At 32.3% G+C, this 20,531-nt stretch overlaps 1 protein-coding gene across 1 annotated transcript in view; it reads right to left on the bottom strand.

The window, feature by feature from the left end:
• Positions 1-20,531, bottom strand: part of LOC111086825 (slit homolog 2 protein-like) — a gene marked incomplete at its 3' end in the record, with an annotated part of 189,243 nt that overhangs the window by 146,573 nt on the left and 22,139 nt on the right. The window contains exon 2 of the mRNA XM_022391287.1: positions 4,006-4,077. Coding sequence (XP_022246995.1) covers positions 4,006-4,077 — 72 coding nt within the window. The remainder of the gene's footprint in view (positions 1-4,005; positions 4,078-20,531) is intronic.

The following is a 20,531-nucleotide window of genomic DNA, read 5'->3' as shown; positions in this document are numbered from 1 at the left end:
AATGATTAAAATAATAAGCTCGCTGAAGTGCACAATCGTTTAACATAAGGGTTTACTGTAAGCTAAAGCTTTTAACTTATAGCATACAAGTGTAAATAGTATTATGTAAATTTAACACAACAAAACAGAAATCGTTGTCACTGATTAAGCTCAGGCCAGGTTTGTTTTCCTCTCTTACAATCTTCGTGGAGATATACATACTTATAACTTTATTTATTTGTGTATGTGTGAGTGTGAATGTGTAAGTTTTAAGACGTCATCCTTTAACTAAGGTCCACATAATTATTTAAGTAACAAGTCATGCTCTGAGGGTTCTTTACCCATTTGAGCAAAATTAAACAAATTTGAAATAATTTCATAACCGTGTAAGCTGGAAGCTCTTACCTACAAATATAAAAAAGGTTTGAAATCATATCTAGACCGTGTAAGATCAATCTTCTTAACCACGTGGGCAAAAATAAAAAGGTTTGAAATCATATCCAGACCGTGTAAGATCAATCTTCTTAACCACGTGGGCAAAAATAAAAAGGTTTGAAATCATATCCAAACCATGTAAGATCAATCTTCTTAACCACGTGGGTTGCCCACCACGGGTATCGAAACCAGGTTTCTAGCGTTGTAAGTCCGCAGACATACCGCTGTCCCACTGTGGGCCTAAATCTAAAGACAATTTCGTAATAGATAAAGTGTTTTCTACAGATACAACTAATTAAAAGTAAGATTGTTTTTGAGAAATGTTGTTTTAATATTTCAACTAGCTAGAGGTAAAGTTATTTTTCGAATAGATAAGTTTATAAATATTACAACTATCCAGAGTTAATGTCATTCATCTGTGTATATATATCTATATATCTAAATAAATAATGTACATATACATATATCTGTGTATATATCTAAATAAATAATGTACATATACTTATATTTGTGTATATATCTATCTTAAAGTTGTTTTGAAAATGTTACAAATTATTTAAACATTCCTAAAACATAATAAAAAAGCGCAACAACCTATAAAGACGGAGATTAAGATTAAACATTAAGAGACTCTGAAGAAATAATTCAACCGAACTTATGATTATTTCAAGGATTATTAACAATCAAATCTATATAATGCTTTGACCAAATGTTCACTCTTTGAGGACAAGGAACATAAGACATAAACGTAACACGGTTTGTTGTAATCGAGTTAGGTGTTACTTACTTTAGAAAATTTCAGTCGAGAGTGAATTTTCATGAGTAAAAAACTAAAGAACGTAAAATGCAATTTCACCACGAAAACATATCAATAATTTTGTTTATTTTTTATGGATTTTCAGCGCTGCTCTTTTTATATCTTGATAAGACTGACCATTTCATATACTTGAAACGTAACTATATGGATTTCATGGCCTGTGGAGTGCAGACAAGGAAAAGCTTTTTATCTTTCAAAATATGAAACATCAAGCAACATTTTCGTTCTTTTCTAAAGTTACTCGAATAGAGTTGACATTTAAGCACCTGGCCAAGCCGAGCCCCAAAACATAACTAATTCAAATCTATTGCCAGATTTGACATTTAAGCACCTGGCCAAGCCGAGCCTCAAAACATAACTAATTCAAATCTATTGCCAGAGTTGACATTTAAGCACCTGGCCAAGCCGGGCCCCAAAACATAACTAATTCAAATCTATTGCCAGAGTTGACATTTAAGCACCTGGCCAAGCGGGCCCCAAAACATAACTAATTCAAATCTATTGCCACAACGTTATTAAAAAAACCAAACAAACCTAGATAATGAAAGTTTACTTATCCAGAAATTTGAGTTTCTGCGTAAACAAACTATCCCAACTACATTTATCCAGTAGAACACAGTCTTTATGAGTGATATTAGAAAGTGTATATGCAACAAAGCTTACAAACAACCTTGGTGTCTCAGGTATTAGACTGTGTTGTGTTATATGTACGTCGATAAGTGTACTAAAACGGTAATCACCAGTGACGCCATTTCAGCAAAATCTTGGGGGGGGGGGCAAAGTTGAACTCTAATTTGTACAAAATACATGAATTGTTGATGACGTAGCACGTTTCGGAGTTCAAACATCAACAGTAATAATTACGTAAGAACCACAGGGCTATGAGGAACAACAACAACAAAAGACAAAAAAAAAAAAAAAATGGACATTTTGCTGCCCCTCCCCCAAACACCCACTGATAATCATATACAGATGTAGCGTCATTTCGAGGTACAAGCGCATTCTGATCGTTAATCAACGTTTTTAGTTCTATTGTGTCGTAATAGTACTCTTAGGGTGCATCGAGTTGAATCATTCCAGTGGAATTTGATCAACCAATAGTCACAAAGAACAGCTGACTAACTTAGACAATTCTCCTTTGTGAATTCACCCCACCTCGACTGAACGTCGGGTAATTTAAGAGTATTCACTATTTTACCCTCGCACGTAATAATACCTTTCTACAAATGTGAGGCGAGTTTTGATGACTCATTCAAAAATGCAGGATTATCCAAAATTATTAGCGTTTTTCTCCCCTGGTGGCGAGTTACTGACTTTCTACATAAATAAGTACCTTCGTAGTCGATGTAATCAAGGAGTTTCGCCGAGCCAAGTGAGAGTGATTAGCTGATTTATGTAATTCCTGTTTTAGCCCTTAGTGTGTTTAATAAACACTATTAAATATATTAATTTGGTTCTACACAAAATAATTTTTGTGTACAGGTATTCAGGCAATTCCTATAACTCCTTAATGACATCAACAAAATTTTAAAGTAAAAATGTTTTTAAATTCTTATACTTATAGTTGATTTTTTTTAAAGAATTACCAAAGAGCCAGAGTCTCGTGTTAGTTGTTTCTATTTCTAGCATTTCCAGCTAGAGCAACAAGAAAAGTGATTACATATCATTCTGGATAGTTATTCAGTCTTCCCTGTGTCCGCAAAATCTTAGTTAGTTTTAATTAATTCGATATTATGCTGTTAGCACTCTCTGACTAACATAAACCTTAAAAAATATATCCTAGCAGAGCATAAATGATAAATTAAATTTGTTAAATGGTTTAATGCACAATTAAGTTTCTTTAACAACAACAACAACAAAAAATCGTTTTTTTTTAAATCAGCGTCTCTAATGCTGTGTAAAAACTTTTTCACAGGTTCGGTGTCGCTGAATTTGCAAATTAGTGTCCGTCTACTGTGTCGGTTTTCATAGAAAAAAAATATTCCATTAATATTAAAAAGAGATTAGATGAAGAAGTGGTGATTAATTACATCCAGTGGCGTCTTCTTGTGTCAAATATATATATGTGAAATGTTATTGGCCAGTTGGTAACAACCTTCACTGAAAGCTTGAAGTCAACCAAAAAATGTTTATGTGAATCATTAAGTCCGAATATTAATGCCGGATGACAGGTGAAATGCGCGTGATATGGAAATTTGAAACGTAAATATACAAGTAAGTTACTATTTAACAATGCTATAATTTCTTCAGATGATTTTTGTAAGTTTATTTTTGAGCCAGTGTTAAAAAGTATATATTGCATTAATAGAGGTTTCACCAAATGAATATGATACTTAGATGCTTATTATTCTACACTGAGGACGATATTTAATAATTTTCTAAGAATCTGTTCCTTAATTAAGTATATATTGCATTAATAGAGGTTTCACCAAATGAATATGATACTTAGATGCTTATTATTCTACACTGAGGACGATATTTAATAATTTTCTAAGAATCTGTTCCTTAATTAAGAACATGTATATATATATATAATCATAAACATTTGATTCGTACTTAAAATGCACTAAAATGAACCTGTTATGATTAGATTATCATAATAATATGTTAAATGCAATTATATAAAAATGCCACTAACTAATTCACCTTTAAAGCAGTCTCCATGAAAAGAGTATGGTATCTCCATAAATTTGTATTATTCTACGTTATTTCGTCAAAACTTACACATATTTCTGTTTACTAAAACTCAAATAGTTAAACTCTATTATACTTACAGGATTTTGAGCCGATGGAGACCTCGAAAATCTTCTGCTCTGACAGTAGAGATGTTGTTGTGATCGAGATCTCTACAAAGGAAAAAACTGACATTAAGAATCACAGTTGTCAACTTTTAACATGTTTAAAAATTATCTGTAAAACTAGAGAATCCTTAATAACCGCGGCACTTGAAATTCTTTTAGGCAGGATTAGAGTAAATTAATCTATGATACTTTTTCCCCTTTTTTATTAACTATATGTTTGCCCCCCAGTGAAACAGCGGTATGTCTGCGAACTTACAACGCTAGACTCCGGGTTTCGATACCAGTGGTGGGCAGAGCACAGATAGCCCATTGTGTAGCTTTATGCTTAATTACAAACAAACAAAGCTATATTTTTAGCCAATACCAAGTGGGGGCGAGCGTATACCCGACTCAATTTTATTACTCATCACGATCTTTACCAGACTAACCTCAAATTCAAATTCTTTTAGGCAGGATTAAAGAAAATTAACATGAGACCTTGGGCGTGGTCAAATACGTCAATCGAAAGGGTTTGACCGCCTGAGTCCAAAATTGTATTGTAATTAAATCTCAAATCGGTCAAGAGATGGCGGAGCTATGAGCTGAAAGTTTGTATTTGATAAAATAAAAAACAACAACATCAGAGTCATTCTATGAGCCACTATGTCGCGATTAAAAATCAAGTTTTGGAAAAAAAAAGTATATTTGTTCTAGAACTATAATTATTGTTCTTCTAAATCATTAAAATAATATAAAAAGAAAATATTTAAACATTAATGTCACCAGGTGGTTTAATCGTTTAGTGTAGAATATTTGAGTTATATGTGTGTGTGACCTAAACGCGTTTTATTTTTTAAAAATTTCATTCAATTAGAATATAATTAAAGCTCTCCTTCTATGTTTGTCAATATGACCAATCGTTATGATTTTGCATGAAGGTAATACCATAGGATTATTAATGTTGTTACATTACACGTACTAGTAATATTATATAGTCTATTAGTTGACATATTCCTTCAGATCCGAAATCCGACACCTCATGTCCCTCTCCAGGGGGCTCTAAAGATACACGCCAGGTTTGGTAACAATCGGTCTAGTAACTCATCAGTATAAGTGGACACATACAAATAATGGTTCAGATTACGATTAGTCTAATCCTTTCAGTTTTGGTTCAGATTACGATTAGTCTAATCCTTGCAGTTTTGGTTCAGGTTACAATTAGTCTAATCCTTGCACTTTTGGTTCAGATTACGATTAGTCTAATCCTTGCAGTTTTGGTTCAGATTACAATTAGTCTAATCCTTGCAGTTTTGGTTCAGATTACGATTAGTCTAATCCTTGCAGTTTTTAATTGCTAGTAACAACATAAGTTACTGGGATGACCTGGTTGTTAGGGTGCTCGACTTGCAATCTGTGGGTCATGGGTTCTAATCCCATCACCGAACATGCTCGCTCTTTCGGCAGTGGGAGCGTTATAATGTACATGTCAATCTCACTTTTTGTTGGTAAAAGAGTAGCTCAAGAATTGGCGGTGGGTGATGTTGACTAGCTACTTTCCCACTAGTCTATTGCTCCTAAATTAGAGACGGCTAACGCAGATAGCCCTCTAGTAGCTTTGCGCGAACTACATGAAACAAACACCATATTGAAAAATTCATATTTTATAAAACAACGATTAATTTGTATACAATTTTAAAAATGAGGCTGTTTCCAGTCTCAAAATTACAATAAAATACCAATAACTTACTGTACAAGGTAAAAAAGCAAAAACCCGATGAGACTGAATGAGGTGTAAAAGAGATATTGTTTGTTTGAAGTTAAGCACAAAGCTACACGATGGGCTATATGTGCTCTGCCACCACGGGTATCGAAACCCGGTTTCTAGCGTTGTAGGTCCGCAGACATACCGCTCTGCTACTAGGGGCGTAAAAGAAAAAACACCAAAGTTCATAAGATTGGATTGCAGCATCAGATACAAGAAAGTGGAATATCAACTTGAGAAACTAAAGAGAAGGTATTGAATATTGTGATTCGACAAAAAAGAAGTTTCATAGCCGAGAAGGAAAAAAAAGGGTATATTTATTCCATTTAGCTCTATCTAAAGGAATGAAGGGAGAATGGACGGGGTGGGAGAGGAAGTCATGGCTTTTTTGTTTGAAGTTAAGCACAAAGCTACGCAATGGACTTTCTGTGCTCTGCCCATCACGGGTATCGAAACCAGGTTTCTAGCGTTTTAAGTCCGCAGACATACCGCTGTGTTACTAGGGGGCAGGAAGTGATGGGTAACTACAGAGAAAAATTTTGCTAGATGTAAAATTACGTTAAACAAAAAACTTTATTAGCTCAGAAAAAAGAAGTCAGTGAAGAACATTATAACTAGATCCATTACTAGAGAAGTATGATATATTTTCAAATAAACATAAAGTTATAAATAAATCAGATTTAATACTAAATGATAAACAGTTAGATGTTTTAAACACAAGTTTAAATTTCCCATGTGGTCCAAAAAATGTTATAAAACAGATATCATAACTGAAATTGAAACTAACTTGAAAATATTAAATGTTGAAAAAGCGCATATTGTTAGAAGTGAGTTGTATTTTATTAAATAATTTTAAACCCATAAATAATAACAAAAAGGATTTTGAAATTTTGAAGAGTCTAAAGAACCAAAATATGGTTATTTGCAAGGCTGATAAAGGGGACAAACTGTACTTATTAACAAAAAAGAATAAGACTCTAAAGTTGAAGAAATGTTGAAAGAAGGTCCGTATGAGAACATAAAAGTAAATCCTATAAATAAACTTCGTACAATGGTTAAAGAAAAAAACTAAAAACTGTATAACTCTAACACCTTATGAAAAGCAAAGTTTAATTCCCAGTAACTTTTCTTTACCTAGACTATATGCCTTCTCTAAAGTTCATAAGATTGGGAACAATTTTAGAACTATTGTATCTAATATTAAGAGTTCAGCTTATAATATAGTAAAATTTATATCGAAAAAATTATCATTTTTAAGGGATAAAAATAAATACACAGTTAATTGTAACTAATACTAAGAGTTCAGCTTGTAATGTAGTCAAAGTTATATCGAAAAAATTATCATTTTTAAGGGATAAAAATAAATACACAGTTAATTGTAACTAATACTAAGAGTTCAGCTTATAATGTAGTCAAAGCTATATCGAAAAAATTATTATTTTTAAGGGATGAATATAAATACACAATTAAGAATTCGTTTGAAATTGTTGAGAGAACTGAGCATGTAATTTTAGAACAGTTTGTTTGTAATTAAGCACAAAGCTACACAATAGGCTCTGCCCACCACGGGTATCGAAACCCGGATTCTAGCGTTTGAGTCCACGGACATACCGCTGTGCTACTTATGTGCCTTTAGAATAGAAATATATTTTGGTGTCTTTTAATGTTGTGTCAATGTTCACCAAAGTACCTGTGAAAAAAAAGCTATTGCATGTCTTGAGAAAAAATTGAAAGAAAATAATAATTCGGTTATAGAAATAACGGATATGATTAACCTGGTAGAAGTATGTGTTGAAAACTCTTTTTTTGTTTCAATTAACAGTAAAGTTTATAAACAAAACGAAGGTTCACCTATAGGTCCTCATTTATATCCGTTATTATGTGATTTATTTATGGACAGTTTTGAAACTGAAGCGTTAGAAAAACTGTATATAAATCCTAAATTTTGGTTAAGGCATGTTGATGACACATTTTTTATTTGGCGGCATGATAAAGAGGAATTGGTTCTTTTTGCTAATTACCTTAATAGCATTGATAATTCTATCAGATTTATTTATGAACAATAGCTATTTGCCTTTTTTTGGATGTTTTAGTGAGCAAATATAAGGATAAATTGAAACTACTATCTATTGAAAACCTTTCTCTGTAATCATTCCGCCACATTAAAAATCTTGTCACACTAAATCTCAAGAAACTACTGTTTTTAACTGTGACATGGATAGGATGCTAAAATTATGTTATAAACAGGATGATATTAATAATGAGTTATTATTAATTAAGTAAATAGCAGTAGAAAAAATGTTTTAACCCTGATATTTTTGACAGAGCTGTCAAACAACTACAAAACAGGGATAAAAATATTAAGCTAAAGCTACTGGCTTATCCTGTCAAATAATGAAACACGTTAGAACACAAATAAGCATATTACTGATATATAAACCGAAAAACAAATTTAGCAAAGTTCTTATGACTAAAGATACAATTGATTTAATGGAAAATGTTTGATTATAAAATATTATGTGAATGTGAAAAAGTTTATATTGGACAAACAAGATGAAATTTAAAATTCAGAATGAATGAACACAGAAGAAATGTTAAAATAATAATATTGTTATTTCACATTTAGCAGAACATATTAATGAAATTAAACAAATAATTCAATGGAAAAAAACTGTTATTTTATCACAACCTGAAAATGTTGTTATTATGAATATACGTGAGACTATTGAGATAATTAAATAAAAAAAAGTAAATTTAGAATATTGAATAAGGATGATGGATCTGGTGGAAATGTTGTCAGCGAGAAAATCTTTAATGTGTGAATTGATGATTTTGTAATGGTATAGATAAGTGTTATTACACTCCTGAGGATGATGGAGTAAAATATGTCGAGTATGTGAGACTGTTTGCAGTCTCATCCGTTTTTTGTTTTTTATCCTCTACTGTAAGTTATTTGCATCTTATTGTAATTATGAGACTGGAAACAGTCTCATTTTTAGAATTGTGTAAAAAATAATCGTTGTTTTATAAAATGTGAGTTTTTTAACATTGGACATTACACAAGCGCCAATAAATTTTAATATTTTAAACACCATATGTTATATTAGCATGTGCTTAACGGTTTCGAATCTGAAGTGATAGTGACACTATATGATTTATTAAGACACATCTAATCGTGAGTTATATATGTTAGTGACGTTATATATTATCACATGGTTGTTACACAGTAAGTTAATTAGATTATGTCCAATCAAAGTTATGCGTGATAAGAAAATTGCACAGTTTATTTAAAATTCATTAAAATATGTCCAATTGTTACAGAATGCTTGTAGTATTCATTCGTTACAGTTATTAGTGGTACTAACACCACACACACATTATATTAGTGTCTCATTGTTACGGTTTCAAAGGCTGATTTCATGCTAGTTTTTCCCTCATACAATTAAATTAAGATTAATCTTGTAATAGTTTATTGAATATTTTCTTCGCATAATAACATACAGCCAATACATTTCATTAGCACATTTTGCTACCGTTTAAAAAGAACACACACCGTGAACAACAAAACTGTAAAGTACGTTTTTAATAATGAATTATGAGGCAAATCACTCATTGCACGTAAGAACGATTTTGACATGATGTTTTTATACGTAGCAAGAAAATAAGCCAATGAATACGAGTTTGCTGACATTCACGTGCAAATACTTTTAGTAAGCGATGACTCATAATTTGTTAATATATAGTCTTATATCATTATATAAGGCATTTCCTATTCTTAATTTGAATGACAAAATAAAATAAAGAAATAAAATCATGAACAACGTGACTATCTGGGAAGGTTGAAACTACCAATCAGAGGAGAATATTCTGTCTTAAGCGGGTTAAGCCTAATCCAACAAGTACTAACCATTGCAATAAAATACCCGTCTACTCCTGTCGTCACGATTGAAATTAAATATATTTTTTCAAGAGATTATAACCTTTTCATCGTGTTATTTATTACACTAAAGGCTGTACGTGTGGGAATATGCACGAAGATTACAGTTGTTGAAACGATGAGACTGTCGATGGAATCTGAAAAGAAATCTAATAGAATTATTCATCAGGTGCTCATTAAGAAAACTATAAAAGTTCGGAGCTCTGCCAGCGCACATAATGGTTCCTTATAATTCTTGGATCGTGACGTGAAGTTGAACACGTGTACTATTTGATCCGATTTACTAGAACTTCTTACTTTTATAGTAATGGCGCCAGGGGTCTTCGGTAAACTAGGGGAACTTGAAAGGAGGGATTAGAGCACGTGCGAGGGGAAGGAAAGGTTTTTCAGGTGTTTGCCACTGTTTTATTCTCCTATCGACCAGTTGCTTTGCTAGAACCGAAAGTAACTATAAATGTTCAACAACCTTCAACATTTTATAAAAAATAGTTCTCTAAGATTCAACGTTTTTCTTTAGCGTAGAGATACACAAACTGTAATATGTAAACATTTTAGACCTGAATACTTCTATATTGTCTACTCCTTATTAACTTGTGTATGCAAGTTATGTTTGTTTGTTATGAATTGCGCGCAAAGCTACACCAGGGCCATCTGCTCTAGCCGTCCCTAATTTAGCAGTGAAAGACTAGAGGGAAGGCAGCTAGTCATCACCATCCACCGCCAACTCTTGGGCTGATATTTTACCAACGAATAGTGGGATTGATGGTCACATTGTATCGCCCCCACGACTGAAAGGGCGAGCATTTGGTTGGACGTTGGACGTTGGAGTTTGGTGGGACGGGGAGTCGCCCCACGACGCGAATATTGCGAGTCGAGCGCCATAATCACCTGGCCATTCCGGACTATTCAAGTTATGTGTTACAATAATTCACCTCTTTGGATTTTATTTTAACGTATTAATTTCTAAATATTGCAGACTTTTACTATTTTCTGGAGAAAAACAAATGTTGGCTGTGGAGCTATCATTTAAATTCAAGTTCCTATTTTACTTAATCTTTACCACCTGTTTGTTTGTTTACCGACATATATTCATTAAAAGCCTAATCATGGTAGTATTTCGTCAATTATTCATTAAAAGCCTAATCATGGTAGTATTTCGTCAATTGCAAGAGTATTAAAATTAGCTTCTTGACGAATTAGCATTATTAGAAAACGGAACAAATCACGTGATTCCTGTCAGACGCTCATCAGGCCGTTCACAATCCTTATTACTGGCCGGTGATTTAACAGTAAGCTTGTGGGCTTTTAACGCTAAAATTCAGGATTCCATTCCTGCGGTGGCCACAGCGCAAATAGCCAATTATGTAGTTTTGCACTTAACAACAAAACAAACAATATAATATTTTAATATAATATAATATATCTAACTCAGTTTTCCATAAAAAAAATATTGTTTTTAGTTGTTGTTTTTTGTTTTACAAATATTATTATTTTTTTATTATTTTTATTAATTTTTTACTGCGGGACAGTGGTAATGTCTTCGGATTTAAAATGCTAAATTCAAGGGTTCGATTCCTCTCGGTGGACACAGCAGATAGTCCGATGTGGCTTTGCCATAAGAAAAGACACACACACACACACACACACACACTGTAAAAGAAGGTATTTTGAAGAATATGATTTATATTCTGATCTTGATTGGTTTGAAATAGTTAATGATCAAAACACAGCCTTTGTTTATTTCATTGCTAATCGTAAGGATCTAACTCAAAATGTTAAGCCTCAAACGTTTCTGCTGAGCCACAGAAGGATGAACCTTGGGCAAATTTAATATTTTCATCAACGGTGATACACTGTAAGTAAAAACTGTTTATAGTAGGCCTACAGATGATGTTTGGGTTTAACGCTTATTTTGAGACGTAATGGGAAGCTTTTATTTGTTTATTGATCAACATTTGTGCCTAAATGAAATGGAGATCAATGTAACGCTAATGACCTTCCAATCCAAAACCAAACTTGTGAAAAATGGATTCTATTTTAAGTAACTTTTAAACGCCACAAAGATTATTCCAGGCAAATGTCATTATTGTTTCTTTAAACAGAAGATTTTTTACCAAAAATTACACTGTAGTAATTTTGCTCTCTTGGAAAATGTATAGATAGTTACAAGTTCTCATTATATATTTTCGTAATTTTTTGTACTGAGTTAGATTTACAATTCCCATTTTCTCAGTTTTGCGATGGAATATGCTGTAGTATGAAAAATATTTAATAACACACTTCTTACCATGTCTAGTTAACAGCTGCAATTTATATATAACTGTTTTTTGTTTTTTTGAAAGTTTATCTTGTATTCATAACCAGGATTTCTTCATTGAAACGCATTATGCAACCTACCATTTAAAAAAAAAGATAATTTTCAAGAAAAGCGCAGATATACCTAATCAAAAAATTAAAATACTTGAACATTCTTTCCCCCTTTTTGCTATCAAGACATCGCCCTTTTTTTCCCCCTTTCGAAATGAATCAGTATTCTGATGTGATTTGTGAACGTTCCTGTTCAACCTAAATAAACTGATTAGCTCGGTTAATTGATAATTTGTAAGATAAAAAAAAAACAGTACGTTTATAAAGGACAGAAACAAGTTGATTTAGTCTTTTTACGTTGCTTTAGATCATCTGATTTCTATGAGGAGCAGACTTCTTATTTCTACCGTTGTCGTTGCCTGGTGGTTTAAAAGTTTTTATTTATCAATCACATGAATAATATACTCTTAGCTTACACGATCAAGAGATGATTTAAAACTTTTGAATTTTTGCCCACATGGTTAAGAAGATTTATCTTACACGATCAGAGATAATTTAAAACTTTTGACTTTTTGCCCACGTGGTCAAGAAGATTTATCTTACATGATCAGTGATGATTTAAAACTTTTGACTTTTTTGCCCACGTGGTTAAGAAGATTTATCTACACGGCATGGATATGATTTCAAACCTTTTTATTTTTGAGCACAGATAGCCCTTTGTGTAGCTTTGTGCTTAACTACAAACAAACAAAAACATACTTAAAAAACAAAAATACTGGAACCAATCAAAAAGACTTAAAGCTCAAACCACGCATTCAATTAAAGCTACTTTATCAGAAGAAAAAAATACAACCGTTAATCCAATCAAAACTACTTACTTTACCATACACCTTGCAACCGATTACAACGACTTACTTTAAACAATCCAATAAAAACACTTATCCGAAAACAAAAAACAACATTCATCCAATGCAAACTACTTATTTTAAAACAAGCCTTAGAATCGTTCAAAACGACTTATCTTAAATCAGAACGACTTACTTGAAAAAATCAAAAATCGTACATTAAATCAAACTAAAGTTACCGGTTTGAACGCCGATAGGTGGTGAATTATTAAAACCTTAAAAGCCTGATATTTGTTATAAAAATCACTTTAAGCCTCAATTTTTTTCTTCTCAAGTTACATCCTTCAGAGATTTGTAAAAAAAACAAAAAAAAACATTTAACAGCTATCTTCTATCTCGCACGAGTCACAACTCAGGAAGCTTTTCATTCAGTAGCAGAACTTGTCAGCTGAGTTGGACGATGAGAGACAATAGTTTACCTGAAATGCTATCTGTATATGCAGTGTAATAATTAATAATTTTAAATTAACTGTTTGAATTCCAAAGGCTGGCGAGATATTTGAAACGAACAGACCTTATATTTTATTTATAGGGTTTTTAACTGTTTTTTTACTTAACCACATCAATTCTATATTGTTTAAATCATATATATGTATAGGTTCACTGTAGTGAGTGAAAGACAATTAAAACGATATACGAAAAAATAATACAACTCACAACTCTAAGAAGCTTAGTCTCTAGTCTAGTATTTTCGATTGGCCCTTGCCGATGGTTACAGACGAGGGGTGGAATTCCTTGAAGCCGGTATATTTCAGTGTCAAGTGGTGAACCGAATTATAGGTTGGGCTTCATATTAATTTTTAAGCCTTATTATTGATAAAAATTAAAACCGATTGCAGTCGTTTTATCAATTTTTTTTCTGATAATATTTTATGTACAGTTCGTCCAAGAAGAAAACACAAAAACATTTTTTTTTTATTCATGACATTTAAAATGCATATGTTTTTGTACAGATACGACCGCATGTATTTTTTTTTGTTTAGGTTTTGTTGTTTTTGTTTTCTGTTCTTTAGTTACAGATTTCTGAAGTACATATTTTTTAAAGATTCTGCCTTTTATATGTTTAGCAAAGAACCTTCACCGATGATTTGCTAACACATTTTTAGAACGTCATAGAACTAGGTAAACTAAGACAAACGTCTGCACGTAACATAAATCAATATTCGCTTTAATAAGTATTGTTGGAGGTTGTTTGTTGATAAACAATGTACGTTTGCTTTACCATTCTTTAAACTATCTTTTTATTTCACATAAGTTGAACGGTTTTATAATTAACATTTACTGTAAATAACAAGTCTCAAACACTTGTTAGTTCACTTTTTATATTCATTTTATTTGAGTGATTGGCATTATAAAATAAAACGTTTCCCGATATGTTCACGCACCCCTGTTTTGTATTTCTGTCAAAAAATTATTTAGTACATCTACTTTATTTTATTAAAATAACTTCAATACCGAAGTTTCAAAGCTATCATTTTATTTTTTCGTTCCTTTTTTTTTTCAGGACACCAGGACTCATGTAGTAGGAGAAATCTATGACACAGAAGTTTCCTACGTTGATTCTCTAAAGATTATAGTGAATGTAAGTAACTAAGGCTTGAATTGCTGAATTAGGGTTGGTTCTTCTTTTTAAGATCTATTAAAGTGCTCACACTATAAAAAATTTGGATTATTTTTTATCTCTTATTTAATAAACGCTGTAAAAGTAAACCGTCAATTTGACTGTTTGTTTGTAATTAAGCATAAAGCTACACAATGGACTATCTGTGCTCTGCCCACCACGGGTATCGAAACCCGGATTCTAGCATTTTAAGTCCGCAGACATACCGCTGTGCCACTGGGGTCCAATTTGACTGTTACTAATCTCGAGGTTTCTTGTCAGAACGTATAAACTAACTAAAGAAGGTTAATCAAGTGACACGTTAAATAAGTAGCTGATATGTATTAATTTATATATGTTTGTAATTAGTGCACGAACATTACTACATTATGAATATTAACTCTCTAGTGTTATTGTAGTGTATGCGTTTTTCTTAGAATATTAATGCATTGTGTTATTTTATATTAGCAAAGAAATATATTCTGAAATTTATTTATTAACCCGTCTTAGACACATAGATTTTGAACGCAATAAAACTATTTAAGCTCCAGAAATGAAATACAATGTATTTACAAATATTTAAATCGAGCATTGTATAATAAATGTATATGTTTTTGTACCTGTGAATATATATACTCATGAAGTTTGCCAACTTATTATTTGTATTAGCATGATTTGCTGTACGTATTTAATGGAATATAAAATAAATAAGTTTAGTGTCGTACGCGTCCCAACTGGTTATGGGAAGATCATTAGAGATTGCAAAACTGGAATGTATACATTTTGTATATCTCTAAGTTTCATTTTATGCATCGTTATACTTAAATAAGGGTAACTTCCCTAACATTTCAAGTAATAACCAAAAATATAAAAGAGTATTATCCTTGAACAGCAGCTTTTGGAGTTGTTCGATGCAGCAGTAATTTTCCCTTGAAAACTTAAACATATTGAATGTTTTTTATAAGCATTGTCAATCATGTTCTCGTTGATTGTCGTCCACTTTTAAATTGTATCAGAATCACAATTTCTAGCAATAATCTCTAATATTGATGTTTTTTTTAGAAATATATGAAGCCTTTAAAGAGCTCAGAGAATGCTGGTTTAGTGGACATAATTCTTGTTGACGAAATATTCTACAAGATACCGGAAATTCTCACTCATCACGAGAGATTTTCAGAATCCCTTCACCAAAGACTGTCTTATTGGGACAACAAACAGAAGATTGGAGACTTGTTTGTAGACGCTGTGAGTCTTTTTGTTTTGCTTTTCCAAGTGTTTAAAAACTGTAGTGATAAATAGTACGTGAAGTGTAACATTTGGTGTTTTAAGTGTTACAAAAGTATTACTGTGCTTGGTAGCTTGAATACGAATAGTAATTATTGCTAAGATATTGCTGGCCGTTATTACTATAAATCCATGTTGCGCATTACGCTCTAAGGTAAGATTTCATGCAGTGATTCGATCAATATATATCTTGGCAGCATCCCTACAACTTCAGGCTGAGAGAGTTACATGAATTTCAAAGCTATCGATGTATGTAATGAAGTTCTTCTAGAAGTAAATTACATCTAAAACTTTCATTGAGGTTGCTACGTTTGTCCTAGCAAATCAAGAACTTGGCTAACTCGTATAGTTTTGTAATTTTTTATAATGATAACTTTAACATGAAAAACTGCATAAGCATGCTCCTAATGATTAATACACAAATATAGCATCAATCATAATACACCGAGTTGAAATTTGGAATATAGAACAAACTAAGATTTCTATTAGATTTACCCTTTTATTTGGAATAACGAATAATTAAATTGTAATTGAAATAGCGTAGCTGTGAGATACAATGGAATTTAAACGATTTGATCACTCACTCATTTTTACTTACAAATGTATTGGTTTTTCTAAATACCCAACTGCAAGTTCAACAGAAATATATTTTATGTGAGTCTACAGGTGTAGCAAGTAAGACATAACAAGTTTTGTGTACTGAAAGATCACGTAATACTTACACCACATGTTAAGTTATATTTTGCTGGAGGAGCAGTGAGTAATAAGCAAAACTAAGTTGGTATTAACTATAGAAGATAAATTTATGTTTTGGAACATAAAAACGCTTCAATATTTTTTTTGTAACAGAGACATCTAAACACTGTCCTGTATAATATTGTCTACATTTATATTACAAACAAAGAGATTTAAACTATAAACTTTACAATGGCTTAAATATAACAATGAAGACAGGTCTGATATTCTGTATGTTAAACACATGAAATACTTGTAATGTAGTAAGAAGGTAATGTATGAAATATTTAGACAGTAATTTCCATATATCAGTTGTATTAGAAGTGTAAACTTTGGTATACATAAGGGTTTGGATACTTGTATAAGAATTTGAGCTAGAGAGGATTGAATATGTTATATTAAAAACAATTTTTAATATGCAAATCAGCAATTCACCTGACAACCACAGCTGATATAAAGTCGCGGTGGAATAGAATATCAGAACTACATTTTGACATTGTTTGGCAGTCGCACGTAGGTAGTGTAGTGTGATTCCACCGAAAATTGATCACTTTTTGGAAGGATTATAAAGATGTGTTTAGATCGGGGATTTAGAATTTTTCCAACACGGGGATATCTCTTATACTTAATGGTATTGGAAAACAAAGGAATGGGGTTCAACTTGGGACACAAGGACCATCAAGAGAGAAACTTGTAACAAATCGTACACCAATCGTTGTAAACAAAGTAATGCGACTTGTAATAGGTGAGAATCTACGAACATAAAGAGCATAAGGTCAATAGCAAAAGCCGTTCACGTGCTCCAGGCAACAGTACACATAACAATCAATAAGTGTCACTGGCTGGAAAAGCGACACATATATACAAGTTAATTCCAGGGCATATCCATTCAACCGTCGCTTACTTCAACCAGCTAGATAATGAAACAGACATTCCACACGTAAACAAAACGGTCAAGTCAGATTTCTTTGCGATCCTACTGTTGAAATGGGCGCTCAGAAACCATCGTCCTCGTACACTAGATGGATTATTGAAGTTCTACGGAGAGGAATTGCATGCTTTGGACATACCAGCCTTACGAGGACATTTTGAAAAGGAAACTGCACTGTCAAAATACATGATCATCAGACAGATCATGGACGTATGTGGCGACATCGGTTATAAAGACGTGTGAGGCTCCAAAATCGTTTGAATATAACATACTTAACCTTTTTACCGAAGACCTGGAATATATATTATAGGATAAAGTGAAAGGTTTTTAAATATAAAGGAATTTCAGCATTTTTTTATTATAATAGAAGATTATACTTTTGAATGGAGAAAAATTTTAATATTTACATTATACTAGCAAATCTAAACATTATGATGTATTATGATTTAAATATTTACATCGTTATATAGATTAGAATTGTAAAGTGATAACTGTTTATAATACCAAAGATAAACGTAAGAATTATAAGTGTGTATTGTTTTGGGTACTTTGAAAAATGTGTAAGTGTACGTATAAGTGATTGGTATATCTTGCGTCTATTGATATGCATGTATACTTTTCAAGGAATGTAGTCAGAACTTACTCTGTTTATAATTAACAGGTATATAGTTTAAGAGTTATATTTTAACTCAGTTTTTTTTACTATACTACACATGTCTCGAAGTTAAGAAAATGAAGTATTTGAAATTTACTGCATGTAATAAATATCCTAGTATTTTAGTGCAGAGATATCCACTAGTCATTTTGGTAGTATAAAAAAATTCATCTGTTTCCAAGACATCCCGAAGTGCCTCGTTTATAGCATGGATTAAATTCATAAAACGAGCGCCTGACAACTTTGAAATTCGTAATTGGCTTCGTGTTTATGAAACACAGATATTAGTGAAGTTGTAGCTTTATTGACACTACCAAGAAAAGCAGCAGTGGAAAAATGACAAAAAGAAATTCAAGAAATTGATAATTGGAGATTATTTAAGCTCACATTCGTAAGATTTAATATACTAGTAGAAATTTATTGAAATTTGCTGCATGTAATAAACATCCTAGTATTTTAGTGCAGAGATATCAGATCTCCCTCCACTGGTCATTTTGGTAGTATGAAAAAATTAATCTGTTTCCAAGACATCCCGAAGTGCCTCGTTTATATCATGGATTAAATTCATAAAACGAGCGCCTGACAACTTTGAAATTTGTAATTGGCTTCGTGTTTAGGAAACGCATATATTAGTGAAGTTGAAGCTTTATTGACACTACCAAGAAAAGCAGCAGTGGAAAAATGACAAAAAAAATCAAGAAATTGATAATTGGAGATTATTTAAGCTCAGCTTAGTAAGATTTAATATACTTGTAGAATGACCATATCAAGGCCGACTCTGAATAGGTGAATCTGACCGTCACAATTATAAAGCACTCGTGACTCCAAAGTACGGAATGCGTTTTTGTTTTTGATGAAACCATGGAACCTCAACTCCACAACCCCCCAGTGGCACAGCGGTATGTTTGCGGACTTACAACGCTAGAATCTGGGTTTCGATACCCGTGGCGGCCAGAGCACATATATCCCATTGTGTTGCTTTGTGCTTAATTACAAACAAATCAACTCCACAGTCCGGCACGCCAACCACTGAACCTAATATAAATCACTATAATTTGTGAAAAAAATATTAAGTTCATTTACAAGTATAGGGAATGTAAATATGTTATAAGCAGCGAGTACTGACTCAAGAAGAAAAATATTAAACACGGACATTACTTATATGTAATATTATTTAGGCCTAGAAATTTAGATTTAATGAATTTGTGTAAACCTATAAATGTACATTGTAACACAACTATAACAGATAATAGTGTCAACACTTGCTGGTTTGAATTGCAAGCACTCTTCTATTAACTGTTTTAAGGTTGTCCAAATTCTATCAGTCTGATACTTAGCTAAGTTTCTTCATCTTCCATGGATACCCACCAAACCACTTTATGTAATCAACAAAGTTGTTTTTATATCAAGTTGAGTACGCTAACTCTGAAGACTAACACACAAAATTTAATGTAAAACATCATTATTTTCACCTTTTAAACCAAGACACCTTTTAAATGTTGTAAGCATATACTAAGTTTTTGCCGCAAGGTAAGACTTGTAGGACAAAAGGTAAACATGCTGTAAGTGATGGTACTGGACTGGAGTTTCGATGACAATTCTTCTTTAATGAAAAGGAGAGTGAAGTATTTGAATTGTATGGAGTGAACGATGTGTTCAGGATATTGAAGATAGACTAGTTATCATCAAATATTCAAACCTGAAAAGTGGGGACCAAAATATTCTATTACTCAATGTGCACGGGGTCGGTCCATTGGACCGACTCCTTACTGGAGAAGGAATGTTGACTATAATTCCGAAGCTACTACGTGTAAACTACACAAAATGTAGCAAGTGTTTAGTAAAATGTACAGGTCTGTTTTACACAAAAAGCAGATGTGTTACAAACGTACTTGTACTGGATATATATATCTGTGAATTGCTGAAACCAGTCTGGCTCAGATTGAGCTGTCGAAGTGCAAGATGATGCTCATTTGAAGAGTAAAAATAATTTTGCCTATTGTTGAGTTCGCATATTGTATGTGACTAAGCTCTAGAACCGCAGAAATGCATATCTACAGTTTTTATTTTCAGTATCCCTGTATATTGTATCTCATATTTACTCTACCACGAATTGTCTCTAAATTACCAATGTAAGTTACAAGGAATAGTTGATAACTCTGACATCAAATACATAATATCATGTTGAATAGCACTCTGTAGAAGATCGTGACATGCGCACTTTGACCCCCCCCCAATCCGTGCACATACGGATATGCACTGTAATATTTTGAGGCTAAGCCAACTTTTTCATGCTTTTAAAATGTATTCATTTAATAAATTAGGAGTGTGTTGATCATTATAACTACCACTTATGCATCAATCATGAGAACACTCTACAACTTTTTTGTTGTTTGTTTTTTGG

This window comes from Limulus polyphemus, unplaced genomic scaffold (assembly GCF_000517525.1).
Source record: "Limulus polyphemus unplaced genomic scaffold, Limulus_polyphemus-2.1.2 Scaffold1465, whole genome shotgun sequence".
Lineage (NCBI taxonomy): Eukaryota > Metazoa > Arthropoda > Merostomata > Xiphosura > Limulidae > Limulus > Limulus polyphemus.
Note: the sequence above shows the minus strand (reverse complement) of the source record. Positions and strands in the feature narration are given on the sequence as shown.